Genomic DNA, 21,604 nt, shown 5'->3' on the forward strand with positions numbered 1-21,604 from the left:
TGAGTAACTTTGCAATAAACAGCACTTTGACTAAATGTGTCATTTAAACCAAAAACCAAATCGGGGGACGAACGATCTGTCACTTTATATCACCTTGGCAGGTAGTCGTCATTACGTTTGTGATATATGGTGATTATTTACGCTTGCTAAATCTGACCTTGGGCTTAGTCAGAGGTTGCTAATGCAGCTCTGATTGAAACCGGTGAGAAATCTCATGACTCACATTAATGCTTTTCAAATCAATGTTCCTTACAGAATCGATCTTAACGGCAGACGGAGTTACCTGGAGAGTGTATCCAGGTTCACACTGGAAAGACACCACATTGTTCATCTGGAGTCGCTCCCCGACCTTGATGCCGTTCATAGGGACGGTGGGCTCAGGACAGTTGGTTAAGGACACGGCTGAACCCATGCAAAGGGGAAGGAAGGGGAGAAAAACACCGAAATAATGCAGTGACGTTCAAACGTTACACTCATTTTTAATCCGGTTCCCCGTGCTTACTTTTGTATTCCAGTCTGAATCCAGCGGCAGACACACTAATGTCGGAGAAGAAGTGGAGGTAGAGTTGGTTGGAAGTACTGTTGAGGAGCGCTGGAACCGTGGTGCCTGCGGGAGAAGATTAAATGTAGACTTAAATAATGCTACGATACAGAAGAACCAAAAGAAAGGCCAAAGCCACTGGCTAAAACCCGAAAAACGTGTTGGTTTCTTTTTAGTGATTCAACTGTGTGCGCGGTTATAAAAAAATGTTTGGTCATTAATTAACGTAACATTCTGAGCACTGCATCCCTACATCTCCCTCCTTCTGGTCATATCTAGATGTTAATGAATGTAATAAAAGAATCATCCCCTTTTGGAGTTTGCTTGCTTAAAATGGGCAGACAAGTACAAACAAGGGTAACCTAACAAGCCAACTTAATGGGTTTCCCCGTTTCTCCACCAACCAGCATGTAATATGCAAACTATTCCAAGTGTGGCTTATATCAGTGTTCGTGTCTGTTGCTTAAGAAATAAAATTCCTCTGAGCAGGGCTTTCACTCGGTGGCAGATCGAGCCTCCCTCCGATCACAAGGTCGGTCCTCAGTTCCCCGGCCCTGCCTCTCTGCATGCCATGCTGTCCTGGAAGTCGCATTTCCCCCACGGTTAGCGTGTTGTTGTTGTTGACATCGGTGTGCGACCGCACGTGTGAATGTAAAGCGATTCGAAACCTCAAGGTGTTGGAGGCTCTACATGAGCGGAAACCGTTTCTCATGTAATGCTAATATTTAGGATATGTTCAGACGTACCGGGCCGCTCCAACAGACTCAACCACAGCTTCACACACCGGGCTGTCTGGATGCTGGACTCTCTTCCCACTAACCCACTCCTAACATTCAAGATGCTGAACTCTTCAGAACCGCCACCCTGAACTTCCGCCGGACGCCGATCTCCCCCGCGTCTCTTTACTGGACTCTAATAACATATCCAAACATTGCCACTTTGCACGACTGCTACTTTGCACTGGGAAACCCATCATGCTGCTATTATCCATATGTTATGGTACTACCTACTCACCCTGGCACTGAAGTGTACAACCCTCTGCTGCTACTCATGCCGTCAAATATCAGTCTGAACTCATAGTTTAATGATTACTGTTTAATGTAACGGCGCTCTTTACTGTTTTGCACTCGATTGTTATTATTTTGTTAATTTCATGTCACCATGGGATGGTGAGGAACATCATTCCTCTGCATGTCCAGTACATGTGGAGAAATTGGCAATAAAGCGAACTTTGATACGGTCGTAGATTCCTCTCGTGCTTCGGGGAGCTATTTGATCACTGAAAATCGGTCGCAACTCTAAGAAATTGTGTATTTACACACACTAACCAGAGTACAAACAAGGGCGGTTGTACCTGAGAAGCTGCCAAGCATGTTGTCCGTGTTGTCTCCTCCATCGAACACCTCCAGCGAGTCCCAGTTCTGCTCCGTGACAAAGCTGATGACTTGAATCTGAAACAACAGGGACGGTGAGAAAACATTTAGAAATTCAGTCCTGTAGTTGTGCATTTGTCACCAGAAATGCGTGTGGAAAAACATAATGACTGAAATAGAAAAAAAAAATAAATGTAATAAATAAATAAATGACACTAATTACTGTCAAATAGATTTATTTGGCAGCAGAAAACAAAACACTGAACGGCAGAGCTTTAGGCAATGGGGATACTGCGTCACCACCTTCAGAACGGAATTAAAAGATGGCAGTTACCTTCTGTTTTCTAACTGTCTGTCTAAATTAAAACCGCTGCTCATTTTGCGGACGTGTCATTTCCCGGAGGGAGATGGTGACCAGCGCAGTCGTCATAAAACAAGAATGCAATTTCTGCTCAGGCTGAGATCGGGACATTAAAAATCAACACAGTACTGCACTCTTTGTTAAGCGATTTCAGTCATTGCACTTTGTCGATCTGCTGGTTAAGCACAAATCTTGTAAGCAAATATTTATACATATCTTGACCGCGGTTGGATTTTATCTTATTGAAACCCGATCTTGAAAGTGTGAAGGTCTGAGGGCGTGTTTTCTTCTTCTCCTCTAGTAACTCCATCAATTCTATGGAAACTGTGGATTTACTTTATTCTTCATTGCAAGACTTACATGACTGACTAAACCGCAATCTATCGCTCGCTGGCAGAACCCAAACAAAGGACATGCTTAGCCTTGACATTACCGGGTTAAAGTGCACATTCTGCGCAGAGACAACATGAACTACAGCTCTCAGTCCACAGCTAAAAGTCACCAGCATTCTACACGTCTTCATTTATATGTTTACTCTCATTCACATCCCGTCCGCGGCCCTTTCCTCTACCTCTGATGGTTATAGATCGGATACAAGCCAATTAAAGGGAAGGCGGGGGCTCCGGCGGATTCCGAAGAGACGAGGCACATCGGGGATTGATCTTTCATTAGGAGGCCATGGAAAATGTGCCAGCGAGGCGCCTCACTCCTTTAAGTTCTCTTGATCGTGACACTCCAGTCTAATGTGTCTGCAGGCTGGGACGGAGTGCGAGCGTCGAAAGAAACAGACAAGAGGATAATAATGTGAAATGGTTACGACGGCGTGAAAGAGATGAGGTGTGTCTGGACGGGGAATTTAGCCTCGGATTATTTCCACACAGTGCGACGAGTCGCTTACAGCTTATGGTTAGAAAACAAAAGCTCTTTGGGGAAATGGAGGCCTTTCCAAAGGGAGTTTCACATTCAAAGCCCTTCATTTGCAGTAAAGGTTAATGCCATTGTTCACTCCATGTCCGTCGTCTTGTTTACCAGTCGGTGTGAATCTTGTATTAACAGGAGTAAACTATACTAAACTATACTAGACTGAGGTTTCCACCATAGTTTCACCTTCAGAGTTATCCAGCTCAGGTCAAGGGCCCTAAGCTGGGAGATGGCAGGATGCTACAGAGACGTAAGCATATGGCGAAAATTATAATAAATCCACAGAATAAAGATTACCGGACAAATGGGAAATGTGCATTAAAAATACTAATCAACTGCCGTAATTTCCGGACTATTGAGCGCACCGCAACATTAGCCGCACCGGCTAGCCGATCGCTAGCTCAGGCTTCTTCCTGCGCACTGAAACCGTCAAAGTCGTCTTCTTCTTCTGAACGGACTCAGAATTTCCCGGTTATTTCATCGGTCCGACGTGACGAGACAAAAAAGTCCATATATTAACCGCATCGTTGTTTACGTGAAAAAAGTCGCGGCTTATCGTCCGGAAATTACGGTAATTGATTTGATCAAGATAAAGCAATGCAACTGAAGAGGCGATCCTATTTTACCTCATCTATTGTCTGATTGAATCGTATCTAGTCTCGCGTTTGATGTCACTTTTGACATTTGACTTTCACGTGTGTCTGATTTCGGAGCCAAACCTGTATTCCTGATCCTTCAGGAACGGAGATCTTCCAGACGCAGTTAAGGCTATTCAGGTAAGGCTCGGGGAACCCGGGAGACAGGATGGTCCCGGTTCGATGAGTCAGGTTTCCTCCGCACGGAACTGCAAGAATATGGAGTTGTTTCATTTCTCTCAGATCTACACACTCGACGCACAAAGGACGCAGAGGCAGCAAGAAAAAGGAAAACTTAGCGGCGTTTACAGTCTCGAAAAACAATTTTCTCCGCCGCTTCTCGTCAGCGCACATCTGGCGACTGCATGGAGCACCGGCTGCAGCTGTGTGTGTTTGTGTGTGTTTTTGTAATTGCGTCTGGATAATAACTAAATGTGTGTATGTCTGCGTGCATATGTGACCCTCGATTGTCTCGGCCACCTGCGTGCCACATGGCTGGATCTCGGTTTGCTGCTACGGGCAGTGGCTGCCAGAACACATCTGTGTCTGATTAACAAGTTTCACACTTCAACCAGTTAGAGGGGAAAGAAAGAGGAAGACAGAAACAAGGGGGTGAAATGAGAGGAGCGTTGAGCACAATTAAAGCAGTGAAAAATAGGCGATTGAATTTGTTTGTTTATGTTTGTTTAGAAGTTTATTAGGACAGTGTACAAATACATTAAGCACCGAGGCAGAGATGTTTGTACCAGATTGTAGCTCATAGCTAATTTCCATCTGTATTCCTGGACAATACAAATATAAAACTGTATAAAATAGACAATATATATATATATATATATATATATATATATATATATATTCTCTTTCAGGACTTTTTACTGCGCTGATGCCCCAGATCAGGTTGGCAGCAAGTTAGACTATGCAGTGTGTGTGTGTACGTTTGTGTGTCTCTGTCCATTTAAAAAAAAAAAAAAAAAACTCTGACTAACCCCAGCTTACTGTTCTGTATATTTCCTGTGCATCGTGTATTTGCAAGTGTATTTGCAGTCCCTATGTCCTCTATTGTAAATCGCTTTGGATAAAAGCGTCTGCCAAATGCAATGTAATGTAATGTATATACAGATACAGATAGGCAATAAAATAACTATACAATATATAAACAGGCAATAAAATATGTCTTTTGCAAGTTGAAAGTGCTATTGTTGTGATATTGTTACTTTGGTCATCTGGGGGCCATCAGATGTTACCCAGAAGGGAAACATCTGATGGCAAAATACCCACCTGGCATTGTTAGCGTGAGCATGTTTTTAACGGCCCGTGTAAAGGTGTGAAAATCAGTCGTGTTCTTAAGATTGTCTGGAAGCCCATTCCATTCTTTTATGGCTTTACAGGAAAAGGCAGATTGCGAAAAGGCAGACTTTCTTTGAGGAACATCGCAGTCTCCTCCAGACACCGACCTTAGTTGGGAGCGAGGCTCGATGAAGGTCTTAAGAGGAGTTGGGGCGGCGTTATGTAAGTCAAATGTTGTCAAATGTCTAAATGTTTCTATATTTACATATCCATGTCCTACCTATGCAGCTGGGGATGGAGCTGTTCCACTGAGCCAGCGCATTGGGAACCGTCAAACATTCGATGGCACCGGATCCCTCGAGCACATATCCTGGGCTGCACTCAAAGCGAATCACTGCGCCAACAGCAAAATTGTTGCCCATCCGGCGGCCGTTGCGCGGCTCGGGGACGGAGCTGCACTGGGTGGCGCTGGTCCTCGGCACGGCTGTTAAATAAAAATAAGTAAATAAACACGCGGAGCTTATAGGTGCCTCATGAAGACTTTGGTTCTGTCGTTTGAAATTTGGTGATTAAATTATCAGTTTGCTCCAAAAGATATCATATTAAAAACTCTAGTCTCTCTCTCTCTTTTTTTTTTTTTTTTTTAATCTGATATAATTTTTGAAAAATATTTTTTGTATCTATTTTTGCATCATGATGGCTCATAAAATTTGATTATTTTGTTCCATTTTTCACCAAGCAACAATTCCCCTTGGATATCACCCCTGCTACAGCGCATTGTTAAAGGCAAATAACATTACGAGTGCAATCATCCCCTCGGTAAACAGAAGTCAAAATTCCTAAAAGTTTAATATATTTCTATTATTTTCATGAGCGCAGACCTGGATGAGCACACACACACACACACACACACACACACACATTATAAATGCACACATCATAGCTGAGGCAGCACATGAAAATGAATCCCTGCAAAGTCATTCGGAGGCTCATCTATTATGAAAGGGAAGTGGAGCTGCTGGGAATACAACCAACAAGAGAGACGTATTTGTTTGTTTGCATGTGTGAGTGATTTTGTGATACACAAGCTCACCCTGGTAGACCAGGTGGAATCCTCTTGAGCTGGATTGGCCTTTGGAGGTGAAGCGTATCAGGATTTGGTTGGAGGTTGCTAACGGTAACGACTCACCTGAGGAGTGAAACACATGGCTCTGAATTCAAAAGATGGAAATTTCTACTTTCAGTAAATACATTTCTGTCTCCATATAATGTGGACCAGTATCCGCGTGAAAAACAGAATATGCTTCACGTCCGCCGAGGAAAATATTTTTCAGCTCGGATGCAAGTAAATAGCTTGGATGCACACATTTGGCATCAAGAATAAACATCCAAAATACAAACGTGAAAGAAGGAAAATAAAATGCAAGTCTCTTCGGTCCACATGATCTTCGCCACCTGCGCAAGTATGGATTTAATGGGATTGTAGAAAACAATAAATACAATTTTGAATGGATTCTAGATCTCTGATACGACTGAAATATAAATGAGTGGAATTTAAAAAAAAAAAAGCCAATACCTACTGATATAGATGCCTTTAAAAAAAAAAAAAAAAAAAAAAATGTGGATTTTTTTTGTGACCCTTCTTGCTTTTTCAAATCAACATAATGTTGTGGGACCAGAAATATGAACATTCTATTTACAATTATTCCTTCCATAACTTCTAAACACATCGTGCTGCAGCCGATTGACTCTCACATCCAGTCAAGACGTCAAAAGTGCTTAAACTTGTCTAACGAAAACCTTCCTGTGGAAACACGTCTTTGAGCTCTCAGACCCGAACATGAATATCTCAGTCAGCTTGATCAGAAGCAATCTTTTATCCACATCCTCCCAAATAACATCTAATAAGGCAACTGTGAATTCATCCCAACGTTATAAGTAGTTCAGGACATTTGATCCGTATCGTTGCTCCGAATCCGATATCGGCTAAAGCTGAAATTGTTTTTTTTTAAAGCGATGTTGTCAACTGACCCACCAATGGTCCGAATGTCTCAGTGTCCTCAATCGCGTCACCTGAAGATAACCTTTTTGTTTTTATCTGAAAACAGTGGGTCCAAACATCAGCTTGATTTTAATTCCCGATGGAAAAGCAGCGCCTTTTGTTCTCTTCAAAAAATATACACAGGGTTAAAATGAAAACCAGACAGGCTGGATGGACACATCTACTGTCGTGGAACACCATTTTTTGACTGGCATACATGATACAAAGCTGAGCATCTTTGTCCGTGCGCTCAGTGTGTTGCTGACTGGCTCTCTGCAGCGTATCTCATTATTCTGTGTCTGCTTGCTGTCACACTGTAGAGGGATGGCAGACGCTCTTAACCCCAGAGGCAACATCTGTGTGTGTGTGTGTGTGTGAAATTCTGTGTTTTGATGTGAGTGGCTGCATGTGTGTGAGAGTTTGGCACAAGCGTGTCTGGTACATGTATTTAATGCCCAAAACTGTAGCATCCAGAAAATGACTAAGTCCCATGTTTGTCGATGGTTTCTCACCATCGGGATTGTTGCAGTGTGACTGCACAACGCTTGGCATCATCATGGCAACGCCGTGCCGCACGCTGTCGTGAAGATAGCGTTTAATAATTTTCTTTACAGGGCAGGTATTAAGCCAAACAGATTATATGTGTGTCAGCGTGTAACTTATCAACCCTCTGGTCACTCGGCAGTCATAAAGTGCTTCGCCCTTAAGATGATCCTGCGTGCTGAAAGACTTACAAGGACAGATATGACTTTGGCTGAAAGCCAGTAGCCGAAATTCACTGCCTGGGTTGAGATGCAACACTTATGAGCAAGGCTGTCACTGATTAACACTCTGGCTGATGAACCACATTGAAAGAAGGTAAAAGAGAGTTAGAGGAGACACGGTATATTTCAACTCCTTTGCGGTCATTAAAGAGCACACTTGCAAGAACACAAATATGGAGAATAAGCACGAGAGATGACTACGGCCTTGTTACTGCAAAAAAAAAAAAAAAAAGAAACGAAAAGGAACAATTTTCCACTTAGAACCTGATTCAACATGTTGCTTTTAGATAAGCCTTTTATTTCTTAATTGGCTCTCTTTGTCACTTTTGCAAACATGTCTCCTTGTCTAATTCCACCTCTTATTGTTCGTTTCCAAATGGTTTCTTTTAAATACGTGTTGCTGTCACCTCTGCTTATGTTTCTTCGCGGTTATTGCCTTAAGTTGTGAAAAGGCAGCAAATCCACGCCGCTGATTGCCGGCCTCGCTGTACCGGTTTTATTTTGATTGAAAAGTGGCAGAACTAAGCTACGTGGTATGTCAAGCATTTTCAACGGAGCTTGTTGTCACTTTGTCTCAGATGTTATTTAAATTTTTCATTTAGAGAGCATCCCCTTGCGACGCGCTGTCACGCATTTCACAAGTTCCACAAAATACACTGTTACATTTGCAAAGTAACACGGCGCCAGTCGGTCGTCCTCCCACTTCAACGTTCATCCAATGTCCTATGTTCTCCGCTGAGTCCTCCCTTCCCACTCATTTTAATAATAGCATTGTTATCGTCGTACCGTGGCTCATAACGGGACGTTTATACCTGGATGAATCAATTCACCGATGTCCGCAGTCACTGATGATAGGCTTTCCAAACATGAGTCAGATCTCATGGACAACCTCTTTAAAGGTATGAAATAATATGAATTACATTTTCTCCATTCTCCATCCATGTTGAGATGCATTTTGTAATGACAGTGCATTTTGTAATAAATGTCCAAAATGTAATCACTTTTTCATTTCATTTTGCATTTGCATTTTGTAATAAATTTTGCCGCATTATGTAATAAGTTATTACATATTGAGAAGATTATTACAAAATGCACTTGCAACTTTTTTTATTTTCTAGGAAATGTAATAACATGGTGCATTATGTAATAACAATTCTAAAGCATAAGTTTGTTAATTGTATTTTATTTTCCTTAAAAGTATTTGTAAAAGCTAGGCCTATTACTAGTATCACTGTATTAGCCTAGTAGCAGTACTTAGCAATTACTATCAGTGCACTATTCAAAGGTTGTATTAACAGAGAATATTCTATAAATTCCATGTTATTACATTTCCTAGAGAATAAAAAAGCTGCAAGTGCATTTCGTAATAATCTTCTCAAAATGTAATAACTTATTACATAATGCGGCAACATTTATTACAAAATGCGTTGGGGCAGTGTATTACAAAATGCGGCTTTATTACAAAATGAAATGAAAAAGTGATTACATTTTGGACGTTTTTTACAAAATGCACCGTTATTACAAAATGCGTCTCAACAATCCATCTGAAGATCTGTACACGACCAAATGTCAAAAGTCACATCTGATGGTTTTCCAGGCAGGTATTTGTACACACTTGTCATGGTTATCACACTAGATGTTTTTAGTCAATTTAAAAAGCTTCGCATTAAAAAATGTAAGCAATCTAGATATCTATTGCTAATCATTTATTCTTCTGTCACTGAAGCAAATGTACCTATTTTAAACAGTGCGTTCATGTTCGTGGTATTTTTCTTCTGTTGTGATTTTTTTTCGTGCATCGTTGAAACACAACATATTCAAAAGGGGAAAATACAAACAGAAAAAAAAAAAAAAATGTTTTAAACAACATACTTTTCAGAGAGAAATGACATAACATGTCTTGTTTTTCTCTAAAAGTGCATTTTATTCTCTAAAGATGAGACTCAGAGATGAGTCAAGCTGCGTCATGATGCCTTTGTGTTGCTCATCATCTTTCAAATGAACAGATTGTCTTACTGTACGGATCGCAGAATCAATGCAAACTGATCAATTCTGCTGGAGATTTGACTCTACATGAATATTTATTGGGAATTAACTAAAATAGTGTAAACTGAATTTAGATCAGATTGTGCTTTTTTTTTTTTTTGTCCTTTCAGTTGATCTGCATCACAATTCATGTCATTCATATAAAACCTGACATAATTATTGACTTACAGTGATTGCAAATCATTTCCAGAACTGTTCAAATTGAAAAGGAGTTTATTTATATTTCTGGAGGATATGTAAACAGCACAGCACAAGATATTTTTTGAACTGACACTTCAGAAATGTGTTACCTCTATTTTCCTCAGCAATGCGATTCACCAATCTTACAAAAAATTAGATTAAAAAAAAAAAAAAAGTTTATTTTTGGTTCGCCATTATTACTAAGGTGATGATACTGGGATCAAATGGTCAAATCAAATCACATCTGGTGAATAATGTCACTAAATATGAAGCAAGCAACTCATCTCACTGTTGTCACACTTGGATGGTATTTTCCACTAAGAACCAGAACTTTGAGGGCTTCTGATGTGATTGTGTGTGTGTGTGTGTGTGTGTGTGTGTGTGTGTGGGCGTACCTGTGTGCGCTCCAGACAGGGAGCTAAGAACACGGGAATGCTGCGTCGCCCCGTCATAAACCTCCACAACATCATTCAGAGCCGTCTGGAAAAATGCAAACTGACTAAAGACCACTGTAAAAGAGTTGGACACAAAATCGACATCAGAATGAATTCGAATCGGGGAGATTAGCGGCTGCATATCTGCAAAACACACACACACACACACACACACACACACGTGCGCACATACACACACAAATAACCGGTGGATAATAGCACTAGTTGTGACAACACAATGAAATGGCAATAATACAGAGATCAGCGATCCCGTCTGAGCTTGATGGCTTTACGTTGGATGAAAGTCTCTAGCGATGACAGCAAAATCTCGCTGTCGTGTTTTCATCCTTTCAAGAAACCCTCGCTATTCATTTTGCCAGAACATATTGAACCTTTAAACATTCAATTTGTGTCCGGTTTACTTTGAAGGGGCAACGCGCAAAGACCGGACAAGGCCGGCGGGGTCGGGGGTCGGCATTTTCCAATTAGGTGCGATGAGTAGCCTTAATCCCCGGGTTCAAGCATGATTCAGCGTCTCCGGTGTGCGACACATCGTCAGCGGTTCTCTTTATTTCATCACTATTTACAACAGAAAGGCTGGTGACTGCAGGGGCACCCGTTTGTCCTCTGGAATGAAGAAAATATCTTGTCATTAGCGCCGGTGCATCAGCCTAATCAAAAGCGGCAAGAATTGCGGCGGAAGCATTTGCATCTCCACATGACAAAGCGCGTTGCCTTGGGCGTCGCCGTCATTTTCCGGGAGAATGCAAATGTGAACTTTAATTATTTCAATTTTCTCTCTCATTTTGACTTTATCGAGCGAAATATGTCGCCATCAGGTCGGGAGGGGGAAGGTTCCCCGCTCATTTTGGAACATGGCAGGACACCGGAATGGGCGTCGTGACCTCGACATTGAATAGGCAGAGCTGAGGTTCCTGCAGCTGTTTGCTACGGCCTCTGCTGTTTGCTGTGATTTAACGATGATTGGACTTGAGCTTTGTCTTGCCACTAAAAGTCCAAAATAAGGCCATGGAGCGCGAAAGCGGAGCGATATTGTGACTAAGTAAGCGCAACACGTCCGTGGCCTAATATGCGTGTCTTACGTCCGGATTGGTTTGCCTTAAAAGTGATGTGCAGCTCCGATTGTAAAGAAGCCGTGACCTTTAAGTCCGAAATGGAGTCGTAGATAACTCCTTGAACTTCAGATTTCCCGGGCACCAATTATTTTCGGCGGGGCTTCGGTGGCTCACGCAGACATTTTGCGCCTCGTACAGAAGACAGCGATTAAATTGTCCCACCGGTGTAATTTTCTGAGTATTTGTTTTGCAGTGATTTGGACTGTTATGGGAGCTGTTTGGAGAACCGAAAACATTTTATGGGTGAGGGAACACAGACCGTGTGAGAAGTTGAACACGTTTTCAAAAGTCATAATTCTAGCATTATTATTCCACGATGACGACCTGGTATTTCAGTTTGACATTTATAGAACTAGTGGCTTGAAACGTTTCAATATAATACGACGACGGCAGCTAAACGCAGTAACGCTTTACTTACCGTAATCCGTTGGCACCACGACGGAGTACAGGCATGTTCTCGCGTTGCTGTAATTGCCAGGATAACCAGGAGACAGAACCACTCCTTCCAAACCCGAGTATTGACCACCACACGGGGCTGGAAGGACAGGCAAAGAGATTTGACCAAAACAACGACAACAAAAAGAACAACTTTATTTATCCCGAAGGAAATTGTGGTGCCGGAGTTACAAGAAAAACATAACAATAATCAATAATAGTAGAAAATTGTGTAAACAGATAAAAAAAATGGGGGGGAATCAGAAATACAAATAAACTATCAAGTGTCTTAAGGTCTTGAGTACCAAAGAGTGCACAAGAGGATGAAAATAATATCGTACGAAAAGGAGAAGAAGGCCAATATTTCCACCGCGCTTTCTCTCTTCCATATCTTACGCTCAATCCCTGATATTTGATTTTTCTCGTCCGATTGGTGTTTACGAGGACGATGTCTCACTCCACGGTGGAATCTCTGTTCCTATTTTACATCTCCAAAACCAAACAACACATGCTCTCTGTAAGTAACCACCTGAAATGTGTTATTATTTTAGGTAAATTGTTTTACTGTGTTTTCCGAATTTGATATTTTATTTTGGTAAGAGGATTTTGTTTTCTTACTTCCGCCGGAAAAACGGTTGTATTGCGAGAGCGCTTACTAGAAAAAGTTACGTCATCCTCTACGCGAAAGTTTATTTTTCTACTTTTGATATGAACCCGTAATAAGGCACAAGCTCTTACGGTGGTTTTCGTTTTTACGTTTTGTTTTCAATGGTTGCAAATAAAACTTTAAAACTACACCGGCGGTCAAAATCAGTGCCGCCAAAAATTACGGGGATCGTCACACTCTCTATTCCTAACTTATGCCGCACATGTGAATGTGAACGCGTATGATGGGATCACGTGTTCCACACGATCTATAAATCGGGATTCACACCGAGACGGCCACGTCGGGAGGCGTCTTGAATCTTCAACGGGGAATATATGCGGAGCATCGGCGGACAAACAAGACGATGCTGCGTCGAGAGCGCGCGGGTCAGATATGCGAAACAAGCGGCGCTTGGAGATCCAATTAAAACGACGGTATCACATTTATTAGCATTAGCAAAACCAACTCTGCTCTTCACGTACACCTGTAGGGGGAAAAAAATCCCATCGTCATACATGCGTGTTTACAGGTGATCGATACGGTCCGTGTTTCTAACGACGGTCTCCAGATGCCAGTGTTTACCGGTGCAGGCGGGTTTGGGTTTGTTCCAGCTTGGCTTGCCATCCCTTCCCATGATGCAGGAGAGGCTGGGTTCTCCTTCCAGCGTGTAGCCGCTGTCACAGCGGTAGCTGACGCTGGAGCCCAGCTTGAGGTCCGTCCCCACCCGTGTCCCGTTCTGCACCGAACCCGGCTCGAAGCAAGACTCCCTGGGGTTCTCTGCGGAGGATAAATCCGTATTTTGATATTTAATTAGAACTACACGAGCCGCAGGAGCGTTCGCCACCCGCGTTTCCACGGTCGTGCTACATATACCAGTCCTTTGCTTTCTTCGTACATCCTTTTTGTCCTGCTACTATGCGCTTCGCTCTGTCAGTAAATATATATCACGGACTGCCACTTTTCTCTCTAGCCCTTGATGCTGCCCTCTCATCTGTAGCTGCTGGAAGTATGTATTGCTGTGGAGACGGACAGGCAGCTGATTGAGAGTGGCATTACTCTGGCCCAAGGTCTGCTGACTGCACACAACGCTTTGCTGTGCAGTCAACTAAAGAAGACAATGCACATACGCAAGCTTTCTTCCTCACACACATGCTCTCCCCAAAAGCGCTCGCACACACTGTACTCCGACCACATATCAATCACCCTTTGTGAGGTCGTAAGAAAGATGTCTCGCTCAATCTACCGTCACATTGTTCTTAGGTGGAAAATGTGCATGTGAGAGGAGGCCTGTCAATTTGGCACAGTTCACACCCCTAGAGCTAGAATAAACATGGGAAAATTGTCAAAAATAATTTGGCTCAATCTTAGACAAAGTCCGCTCTTGTTCGACGGCTCGATTCAATGTGCGATGACTGGACGCTTCAACAGAAGGAGGGCAACTTTACCTTAGACGGCCGGATAGATGAACAATCAACAAATACGACTTGTGACTGATTAAACGGTCACCCCGAACACCAGGGAGTGAAACTGAAAGATTAAAACAAAAAAGTTCAATCCACCACGTCTTAAGGCGAAAGAATCCAAGTCCTGCGCTCAGCGGTGGTCGTGAAATACAATAAAAACACCGTCTTACCCGTCTCGGAGTTTAGGATATCAAACAAAATTGTTTAGGTTGAATGCGATTGAAGGGAGGGGCAACATATTGTCAGCGACAGTCGCACGGTCTTTATCTCGCCGGCCATCTGCCGCTTAGAGACGAGTGTCATTTGTCATATAAACCTCTTGTTGTGAACCATCAAGCTTTCCTTTGCTTGAGACTCGCTGATCAAATAGGAAGCCATTACAACGGGCACCTGCTCCAGAAAGGTTTCCGTCCAGGTTATTGCATCCTTCATGAAACTGGCACACCTGGCGAGATGCACACACACACACACACACACACACACACGGCGGGCGTTCGATGTGTTCAGGCACCGGACGCGGCGAGATGTGGCCGATGTAACAAGCGCCACCCGGGGACACTCTTAGGTGGAAGTTAAATCGATGAGATACATCATCTGTTTTGGGAAATACTCAGGGGACTTGAACTGATGTGATATGAAGTGAATGCAAGCTTAGGTGTGTGTGTGTGTGTGTGTGTGTGTGTGTGTGTGTGTGTGAATGCTTGTACGCATGTTTCTTTGTACATCAATCTATGTCTGCGTCGCTGTGTGTTATTCAAATGTGGCTCAAGCTTCGAAAGTTTCAGCTGGCGTATTTCCCCGGAGGAACCAATCAGACGCTGCGAGGGGCACGGACACGTAAACATTGCTTAGTAAACAGACTCTCGGCCCCTCAGGCAGATTTTGTAATGACATTTTCAGAGGGAAGCTGACCAAATACTAACTGGATGAACTTGTCGACTCCCTCCCTTCTCACCAAACATGCTTTGGCGGCGTGTTGTTTGTCGGAGTCTGAGGAGGTAACGTCTACATTATTTGGTTAGGGTTCATTAGTATTAAGGAGCGTGAGAGGGAAGAGTTTTGTTTTTGTTTTTTCCTCCGCCACATACAGGGTCCGTCTGCTCTGGCAGATTGGTCACACGCTGTATAACACACTGCGGTAAATACCGCGAGGGGCGAGACACGCCGTCTGACCCAAAAAATACAACGCCGTGCACCCCGTGTCTCTATATTCAATTGAAAATCAATGGCGGAGCTCAGTCACGTTCAGAAATCACCGGGATTACCTGAACACCCGCCAAGAAACAGAGCACTCGGGGTCAATTCGGAATCGGTTAAACGTCTGATACCTTAAATAGCGTAATTGACTGGAGGGAGATTTAAGAAGATTTAACACTGTTCTCTCAAGCAAAGCTGTTAAGGAAGACAGCCTGTCTGCTTTAGAGCCTGTCCAGTGTTCGTATCTTTTTTTATTTTATGTCCGAATACAAACGGGCTTTCGGTCGGAAACACACATGCAGAGGAAAAGTTTGGTTTCTTCTGTAAAGCCCAAACATCTGCGGTGTTTATAGGAAGTAGCAACTGCAACTCTTAACGCCCGAGAATTGCTTATTTCCCGTCATTTCGCTACTTCTTTCACACGCTTTAAACAACGCGCTTAAACAACAATGCGACTAATGTATGGATTTTTGGGGGCTACTGAGCTTCATGCCGCCAAAACTTTTAGCCTCGTCACATCGGACGCATGAAATTCCGACACAAGAGAGGACGACTTTAAATTATTTTAGTGCGCAGGAGGAAGACGAAGACAGCAATCGTCTGGATGAGGACAAAACGGGGATAGAAAATAAAGGGATAGATGGACTTTTCTGTGTGTTTTTTATTATTAGTCTTAATCATTAGCCGTGTTACAGCCACTGGTCGAAAAAGAAAAAAAGCATTTCCGGTACGAATTTGAGTTTGTTACCGATAAGCATGTCAATTAAAAGTAAAAAAAAAACAGTTTCTGTGTAAACCTCTCATGTTACAACATGGACACCTGCGGCTTATAGACAAGTGCGGCCTACAAAATAATCACGTATATTTATTTTGTCATTTTTAGCCGGTGCGGCTTATATTCAAGTGTGCTAAATAGTTCAGAAATGATGAAACTTATGATATTTATTGCGTATTTCCTCTCCGTGAGTTCAACTTCATGGTGATGACCTCGCAGCGTACAACTCTTCACCACCGTCTGGTATAAAAAGTGTTAATCGTTTCTCCGTTCATTGGTTTCCTTGGACCCGACATTGTTTTTATCCTCTGTATTCTTTAATAATAATCAATTTCCTTTTAATCACGTAACTTTTTTTTAATATACCCACATGAGGAGAAGTGTGAAATTTGCACAGCCGCACATAACTATCGATTTCAAGCCCTTCACACAACAGGCGTCCGGCGGCTACGTTTGGACACGAGCGAATATGGCGTTCTCTTGCCTATGAAAGAGGCTTTTGTGCGTCTGCAAAGCAAAGATCACGAAGAGCTTCGGCGCACACGATGTCGGCTTTTATTTTTCCTAATTCTTTGAGTTAGAACGCTAGCAGAGGAGGTACGGATCAATAATTATGCCAAATCAGACCTTGGCCAGAGTGGGAGGGTGAGGATCGGGATGCTTCAGCACAGACGCTCCTTTCTTTCACTACAGCAATTTTCACACCACAAATCTCACTCGCTTTGGACTAAACTCAACTGGAGAGTCTGAAAGTTAAGAAACAATCCACGATCGATAAATGCCGGACGGGAAGTCTGTCCTCACTTGGCCAATAGCGTTTCAAATATGAACCGCTTCAGGGAAAAATGTTCATATTCATATTTAGCAGAGAATGTCATTGGTAAAAGAAAATAGAAACAAAAGAACAAAAATAATAACAAAAAAAAAACACAACTTAAGCAGTTGAACAAGGAGAACAACCTTATTTATCCCGAAGGAAATTGTTGTGCCAGAGTTTCAAGCAAAAACATAACAGTAATAGATAATAGTAGGAAGGAGGAAGAATAAGAAATGCAATGAAATATAAATTGTCTTAACTGTTTTAAGGTCTTAACTACAAAGATTTGAAGATTCCCTGCGGCTGAGGGAAGAGGAATTAAAAAGCGCTTTATATATTCAGACATTATTACGTCTTCATCATGATCAAATAGATACAATTTATTTAGACCATATTGTTTTTCCCTGGTCTTCAGCATGACGTGCCTACCTGTGTATTGCAACACAAATCCGTTGCTGCTCAGGGAAGCGTCACTTCGGAAAGCCAGAAAGAGCGTGTTGGAGCTGCTCTCGATGCGATCCGGCACGTCCGTCCCGTAAAAACTACCCAGCAACGGGCTGAGGGAGTCTGGGCCGTCATAGATGTGTAAAAAGTCATAACTGGGCTCCAAGCTGAACCTTGAAACAGAACAATTAAGAAAAAAAAAAAAAAAAAAAAAATCACATTTGTCCAGTCGGGTTTCACGTCATGTTGTAAAATAGACAGATGTCTAAAATCAAGCATTACATGACATTACATTACATTTGGCAGACGCTTTTATCCAAAGCGACTTACAATAGAGGACTTGCAATAACACTTGCAAATACAAGCAGTTGAAATGAAAAGCAAACGGCCTGCGTGAGATGAACGTACTGGTTGAAACTGAGAGCGATGACGTAGTCCGGTGTGACGGTGACGGTCCAGTCACACTCCCTTCCATGAGGGTAAGGTTCGGGGTAATCCGGAGACAGAATCAGCCCGCTGGGGCCGGTGAGGTTCCCTCCGCACGGCGCTGGCGAGAAGAAGAAACATTTTAAAGTAGAAAAACCGCCGGATCGATTGAGCTCAACTCACCGGAGCCCGGATTATTCAGCTCGATTGGTGCGATTGCAGTCACTTCGTGTTATCAAGAGGTCGGTGAAAGGTGCGGCGGCTCTGCCCGCTTTTATTAACCGGATACCACGTCCACGTCAGACGGATCCGTCATCCACCTCGAGCTCCACAACAGCTCCTGCTTTTGAATCGTGCTCTTGATAGATTCAGAGAACTGCCTTGTCAACTGCAGTTGTTGTAAAGGCTCATAAAAGCAAAACTTAGCGACCTGATATTCAGTGCGTGACAAAAGGCCGACGGTCTTTTCTTTGAGATTTCACGGCATAATGTCCTTCTGTCCCGAAGGCGATACCTGTCACACGCCGCGGACGTTCCCGATAAACAATTGTTTTAAGTAGCTGGTGTAAATCATCGGGCTCATATAAATTCAGCGCAAAGTGTGGCGCTCTCACTTGATTTGTGACCTCTGTCACATCACTCCGTGACGGGAACGTCACCTCCGGCTCCTTTTCTTTGGACTTCACAATAACCTTGCTACCTCGTCTTCTCTTGGCTCTCGAAACTACCTCTGTACTTTTGCGTTCTCGGTCTGAGAGAAACACCGTTTCCGTCCTCTGTGTGTGTGAAACATATGGAAGATGGAAACGGACGCTATGAACGAGGAGAATTTGACTTTCCTCCCCTATTTGTGCAAAATCCGACCTTTTGCCGCTACGTTATAGTTTGTGTTGCATTTCGATGGCGATCGTTATTGTCGACAAATACGGAAACATCGTTCTCACTGTTATCGTAATTGTCCTGCCGTATACGACATGCAGCTTCCTCAGTAGCGGATGCTCATTTTAGCCGGCGCTAATGACCGCTGACAATAACTTAGCGCGTTCTCACCTTTAATTACCAGAGCACTCCCACACTTAAACCCCTCACCAAAGAAAATATCAAAACCAATTAGGTCAATTAAACACTGCAGCTAATTGGGTCTTCATTGCCACTCTTAATTAGTTTGTGTTGTTTTGCAATGCATCGGGTGTAATCATTTATTTAAAGATAAATAAATAAATAAACCGCTCTAAAAGAGGGAAGCTTTGAGGAAGAGGTCCGCTTTGTTATTGAAGGACAGGCTAATCAGCTCTGTCGGCCAGCTGTAGTGACTGCCGCAGAAATTGAGTTTGCCACTTAGGATTCAATTACGGAGCGATTATCGGTGTTTTGCTTCTTTCAGAGTGACTCGCCCGAACCCGAGATTCCAAACTCCGCCGAAGACGCCGACGTTTCTCGAGTTCGAATGCTACCAACACAAACGACTGAATGCCGGGTGAACATTCGCTCCACTTATCAGAAAAATCACCTCCGGAAAGCGAGGATTAACGAGCTCGCCCGCTGCGAGGAGTACCTGTGCACGTAGGAGGGTCCGGCTGCCAGAAGAAGCGTCCGTTGATCTCGGTGCAGGTGATCCTGTTGGCTCCCTGCAGAACGTAACCGGGATCACATTGGAACGCCACATGGTCCCCCGGCGCCCTGCTGTCGCCGCTGCGGGTCCCATTAGTGGGCATGCCTGGGTCGTTGCAGGAGGTTGCGGTGGAGACTGAAAGAGCAAGTGCAGGTAAAAAAAAAAAACACATAAAAAGCGGTCTTCGTAAAACCGCTTCCAGGATTTCTCCTTTTTTTTTCCGGATGTACACTCAGTTACCACCCAGTCATTTAACCTAACCTAATCCTCCCGGCGCACGCTGCGAGAGGAGGGCGAGGAACATCATAAAGGACATTACGCACCCGGGACGCCATCTGTTTGAGCGCCTGCCGTCAGCGGGTGCTGCAGATCCATCCGCACGCACGAACGGGGTGGAAATAAAGATTCCTGCGTTTTTTTTTTTCGACCGGCGAGATTCCCTCCGGCCGCGAGGGAAGGTTTGCCGCGCCGGACGGGCGCTGAGTCTTTATGTCGCTTTCTGTCACTCGGCACTTTTCACGCATCTTCACACACAATCAGGCCGCTGATTTTTGTAAAGTTGTTTTACCGTCCATCGCGTTTTAACGACATCGACTTTATTTACTTTATTTATTTTGCGCCACCGACGTCTTTTATGGAATTATTTAACGATGGTGTTTTTATTGCAAATTGAAGTGATTATGATGATGCGAGCTCTAAAACGGCATGAGGGGCTAGATTTGCAACTTGGTTGCACAAACTCACTGACCATTAATATTCGGAAATCAAATTGTTCCTCCTCTTACCGGAGAATTGCAGAGCGAAGCCCTGCTTGCTGGTGAAAAAGTCGGTGGTGAACTGCAGGCTGACTGTGTTGAAGGTGCTGTGGGCGTCCTGAGGCAACACCGAGCCGCTCAGCTCCCGAAGCAACACTCCGCCATCCTGGGGTCCGTCCCAGATCCGCAGCACATCGTGGACCTCCTCCGTGTGGAAAACCAGGAAATGCAAACTGGAGGAAATGAAGGAACGATTAGAATACGACGACAAAGTCCGGGTCGGATTATCAGTCCATATTTTACGATTTTATTCCGGACTGCGCTTTCTTTGCTACTTCATATCGTAACCGCCCGTTCGTGTCCTGAATAACAGATGCCCAAAGAGCACTTCAGCGATTAAACAACGACGGCAACATTTTCGGAGGAGAATCGGTATGAGGACAAATGATTTGTTAAATATAGACACCGGAGGCCGGGTGTTCAGCTGAAGCGTCGGTGTCAGTCAAGCAGCCGTATCTGCCACGGGATTTAATAGTTTCAGTCTAGACATCAGAAAGATGATGCTGTCAAAATGTATCCCCTTCGCTTGTGGCCGGGGCAGCTGTCAGCCAGCCGGTGGTCGGCTGGACGGGAAAGGCTCGGTCTACACGTGTGCGGATGCGTAATCGTGCGCTTTGCTTGGAGAATTATCAACGAGGATGTTCCGGTAGGGGTTCCCGACCACTATTGAAACACGTGTAAAACGATTTGTGTTTCACCTTTAGGTTGTGTTATTGCCTCACGCTTTGAGAGTAAAATCCAAAAAGTGAAATAAAGCCAGATTAAGCCGCGTGCAAAATAAAGAGAAACGTATCCTCGACATCTCGCTGAACTCGGATCCGCCGCTTCTATTCAAACACGCAGCGATCACAACATGACACGATGTTCTTACAAAATTCCCAACTGGGAGGATGTGACATCTCCCATAAATGTCACAAAGATGCCGTCGAGTGCAGCGGGTGAATATATCTGCTCGGTGAAGACGCCCCTGACGTCTCGCCACGACAGCTTGAGCTTTACTGGTTGGTGATAGCGACGCTCCACCTGTGCCCATCGTTAGCCGCCAGAGCGAAGCGCATGCGTCCCCGCAGGATTTTGTAATAATGACAATTTATATGAAGTTTGCATCTGATTTACCCGCTGGTAATTTCAAATGATTCGAACGGCACGTCGGCTTTCGGGTGTCGGCATTGCGGATATACGGTATCGCCGCTATAATTATCCGTCGCCGTTTTCTCGCCGAATATTTGATCAGGTTGATTAGTGTTTCTGA

General features: G+C 43.6%; 1 protein-coding gene across 1 annotated transcript in view; it reads right to left on the reverse strand.

The window, feature by feature from the left end:
• csmd2 (CUB and Sushi multiple domains 2) overlaps positions 1-21,604 on the reverse strand; it is a 232,636-nt gene that overhangs the window by 60,380 nt on the left and 150,652 nt on the right. The window contains exons 27-39 of the mRNA XM_086171636.1: positions 20,323-20,525; positions 19,481-19,672; positions 17,908-18,046; positions 17,485-17,672; positions 13,386-13,580; positions 12,141-12,257; positions 10,548-10,661; positions 6,215-6,310; positions 5,402-5,605; positions 3,916-4,040; positions 1,896-1,992; positions 503-607; positions 284-402 (exon numbers count right to left, since the gene is read on the reverse strand). Of these exons, the coding sequence (XP_086027762.1) occupies positions 284-402; positions 503-607; positions 1,896-1,992; positions 3,916-4,040; positions 5,402-5,605; positions 6,215-6,310; positions 10,548-10,661; positions 12,141-12,257; positions 13,386-13,580; positions 17,485-17,672; positions 17,908-18,046; positions 19,481-19,672; positions 20,323-20,525 (1,894 nt within the window). The remainder of the gene's footprint in view (positions 1-283; positions 403-502; positions 608-1,895; positions 1,993-3,915; positions 4,041-5,401; positions 5,606-6,214; positions 6,311-10,547; positions 10,662-12,140; positions 12,258-13,385; positions 13,581-17,484; positions 17,673-17,907; positions 18,047-19,480; positions 19,673-20,322; positions 20,526-21,604) is intronic.

Source organism: Fistularia commersonii, chromosome 24 (genome assembly GCF_037954325.1).
Source record: "Fistularia commersonii isolate RoL2024-O1a breed Wild chromosome 24, RoL_Fcom_v1.0, whole genome shotgun sequence".
NCBI classification, from domain to species: domain Eukaryota; kingdom Metazoa; phylum Chordata; class Actinopteri; order Syngnathiformes; family Fistulariidae; genus Fistularia; species Fistularia commersonii.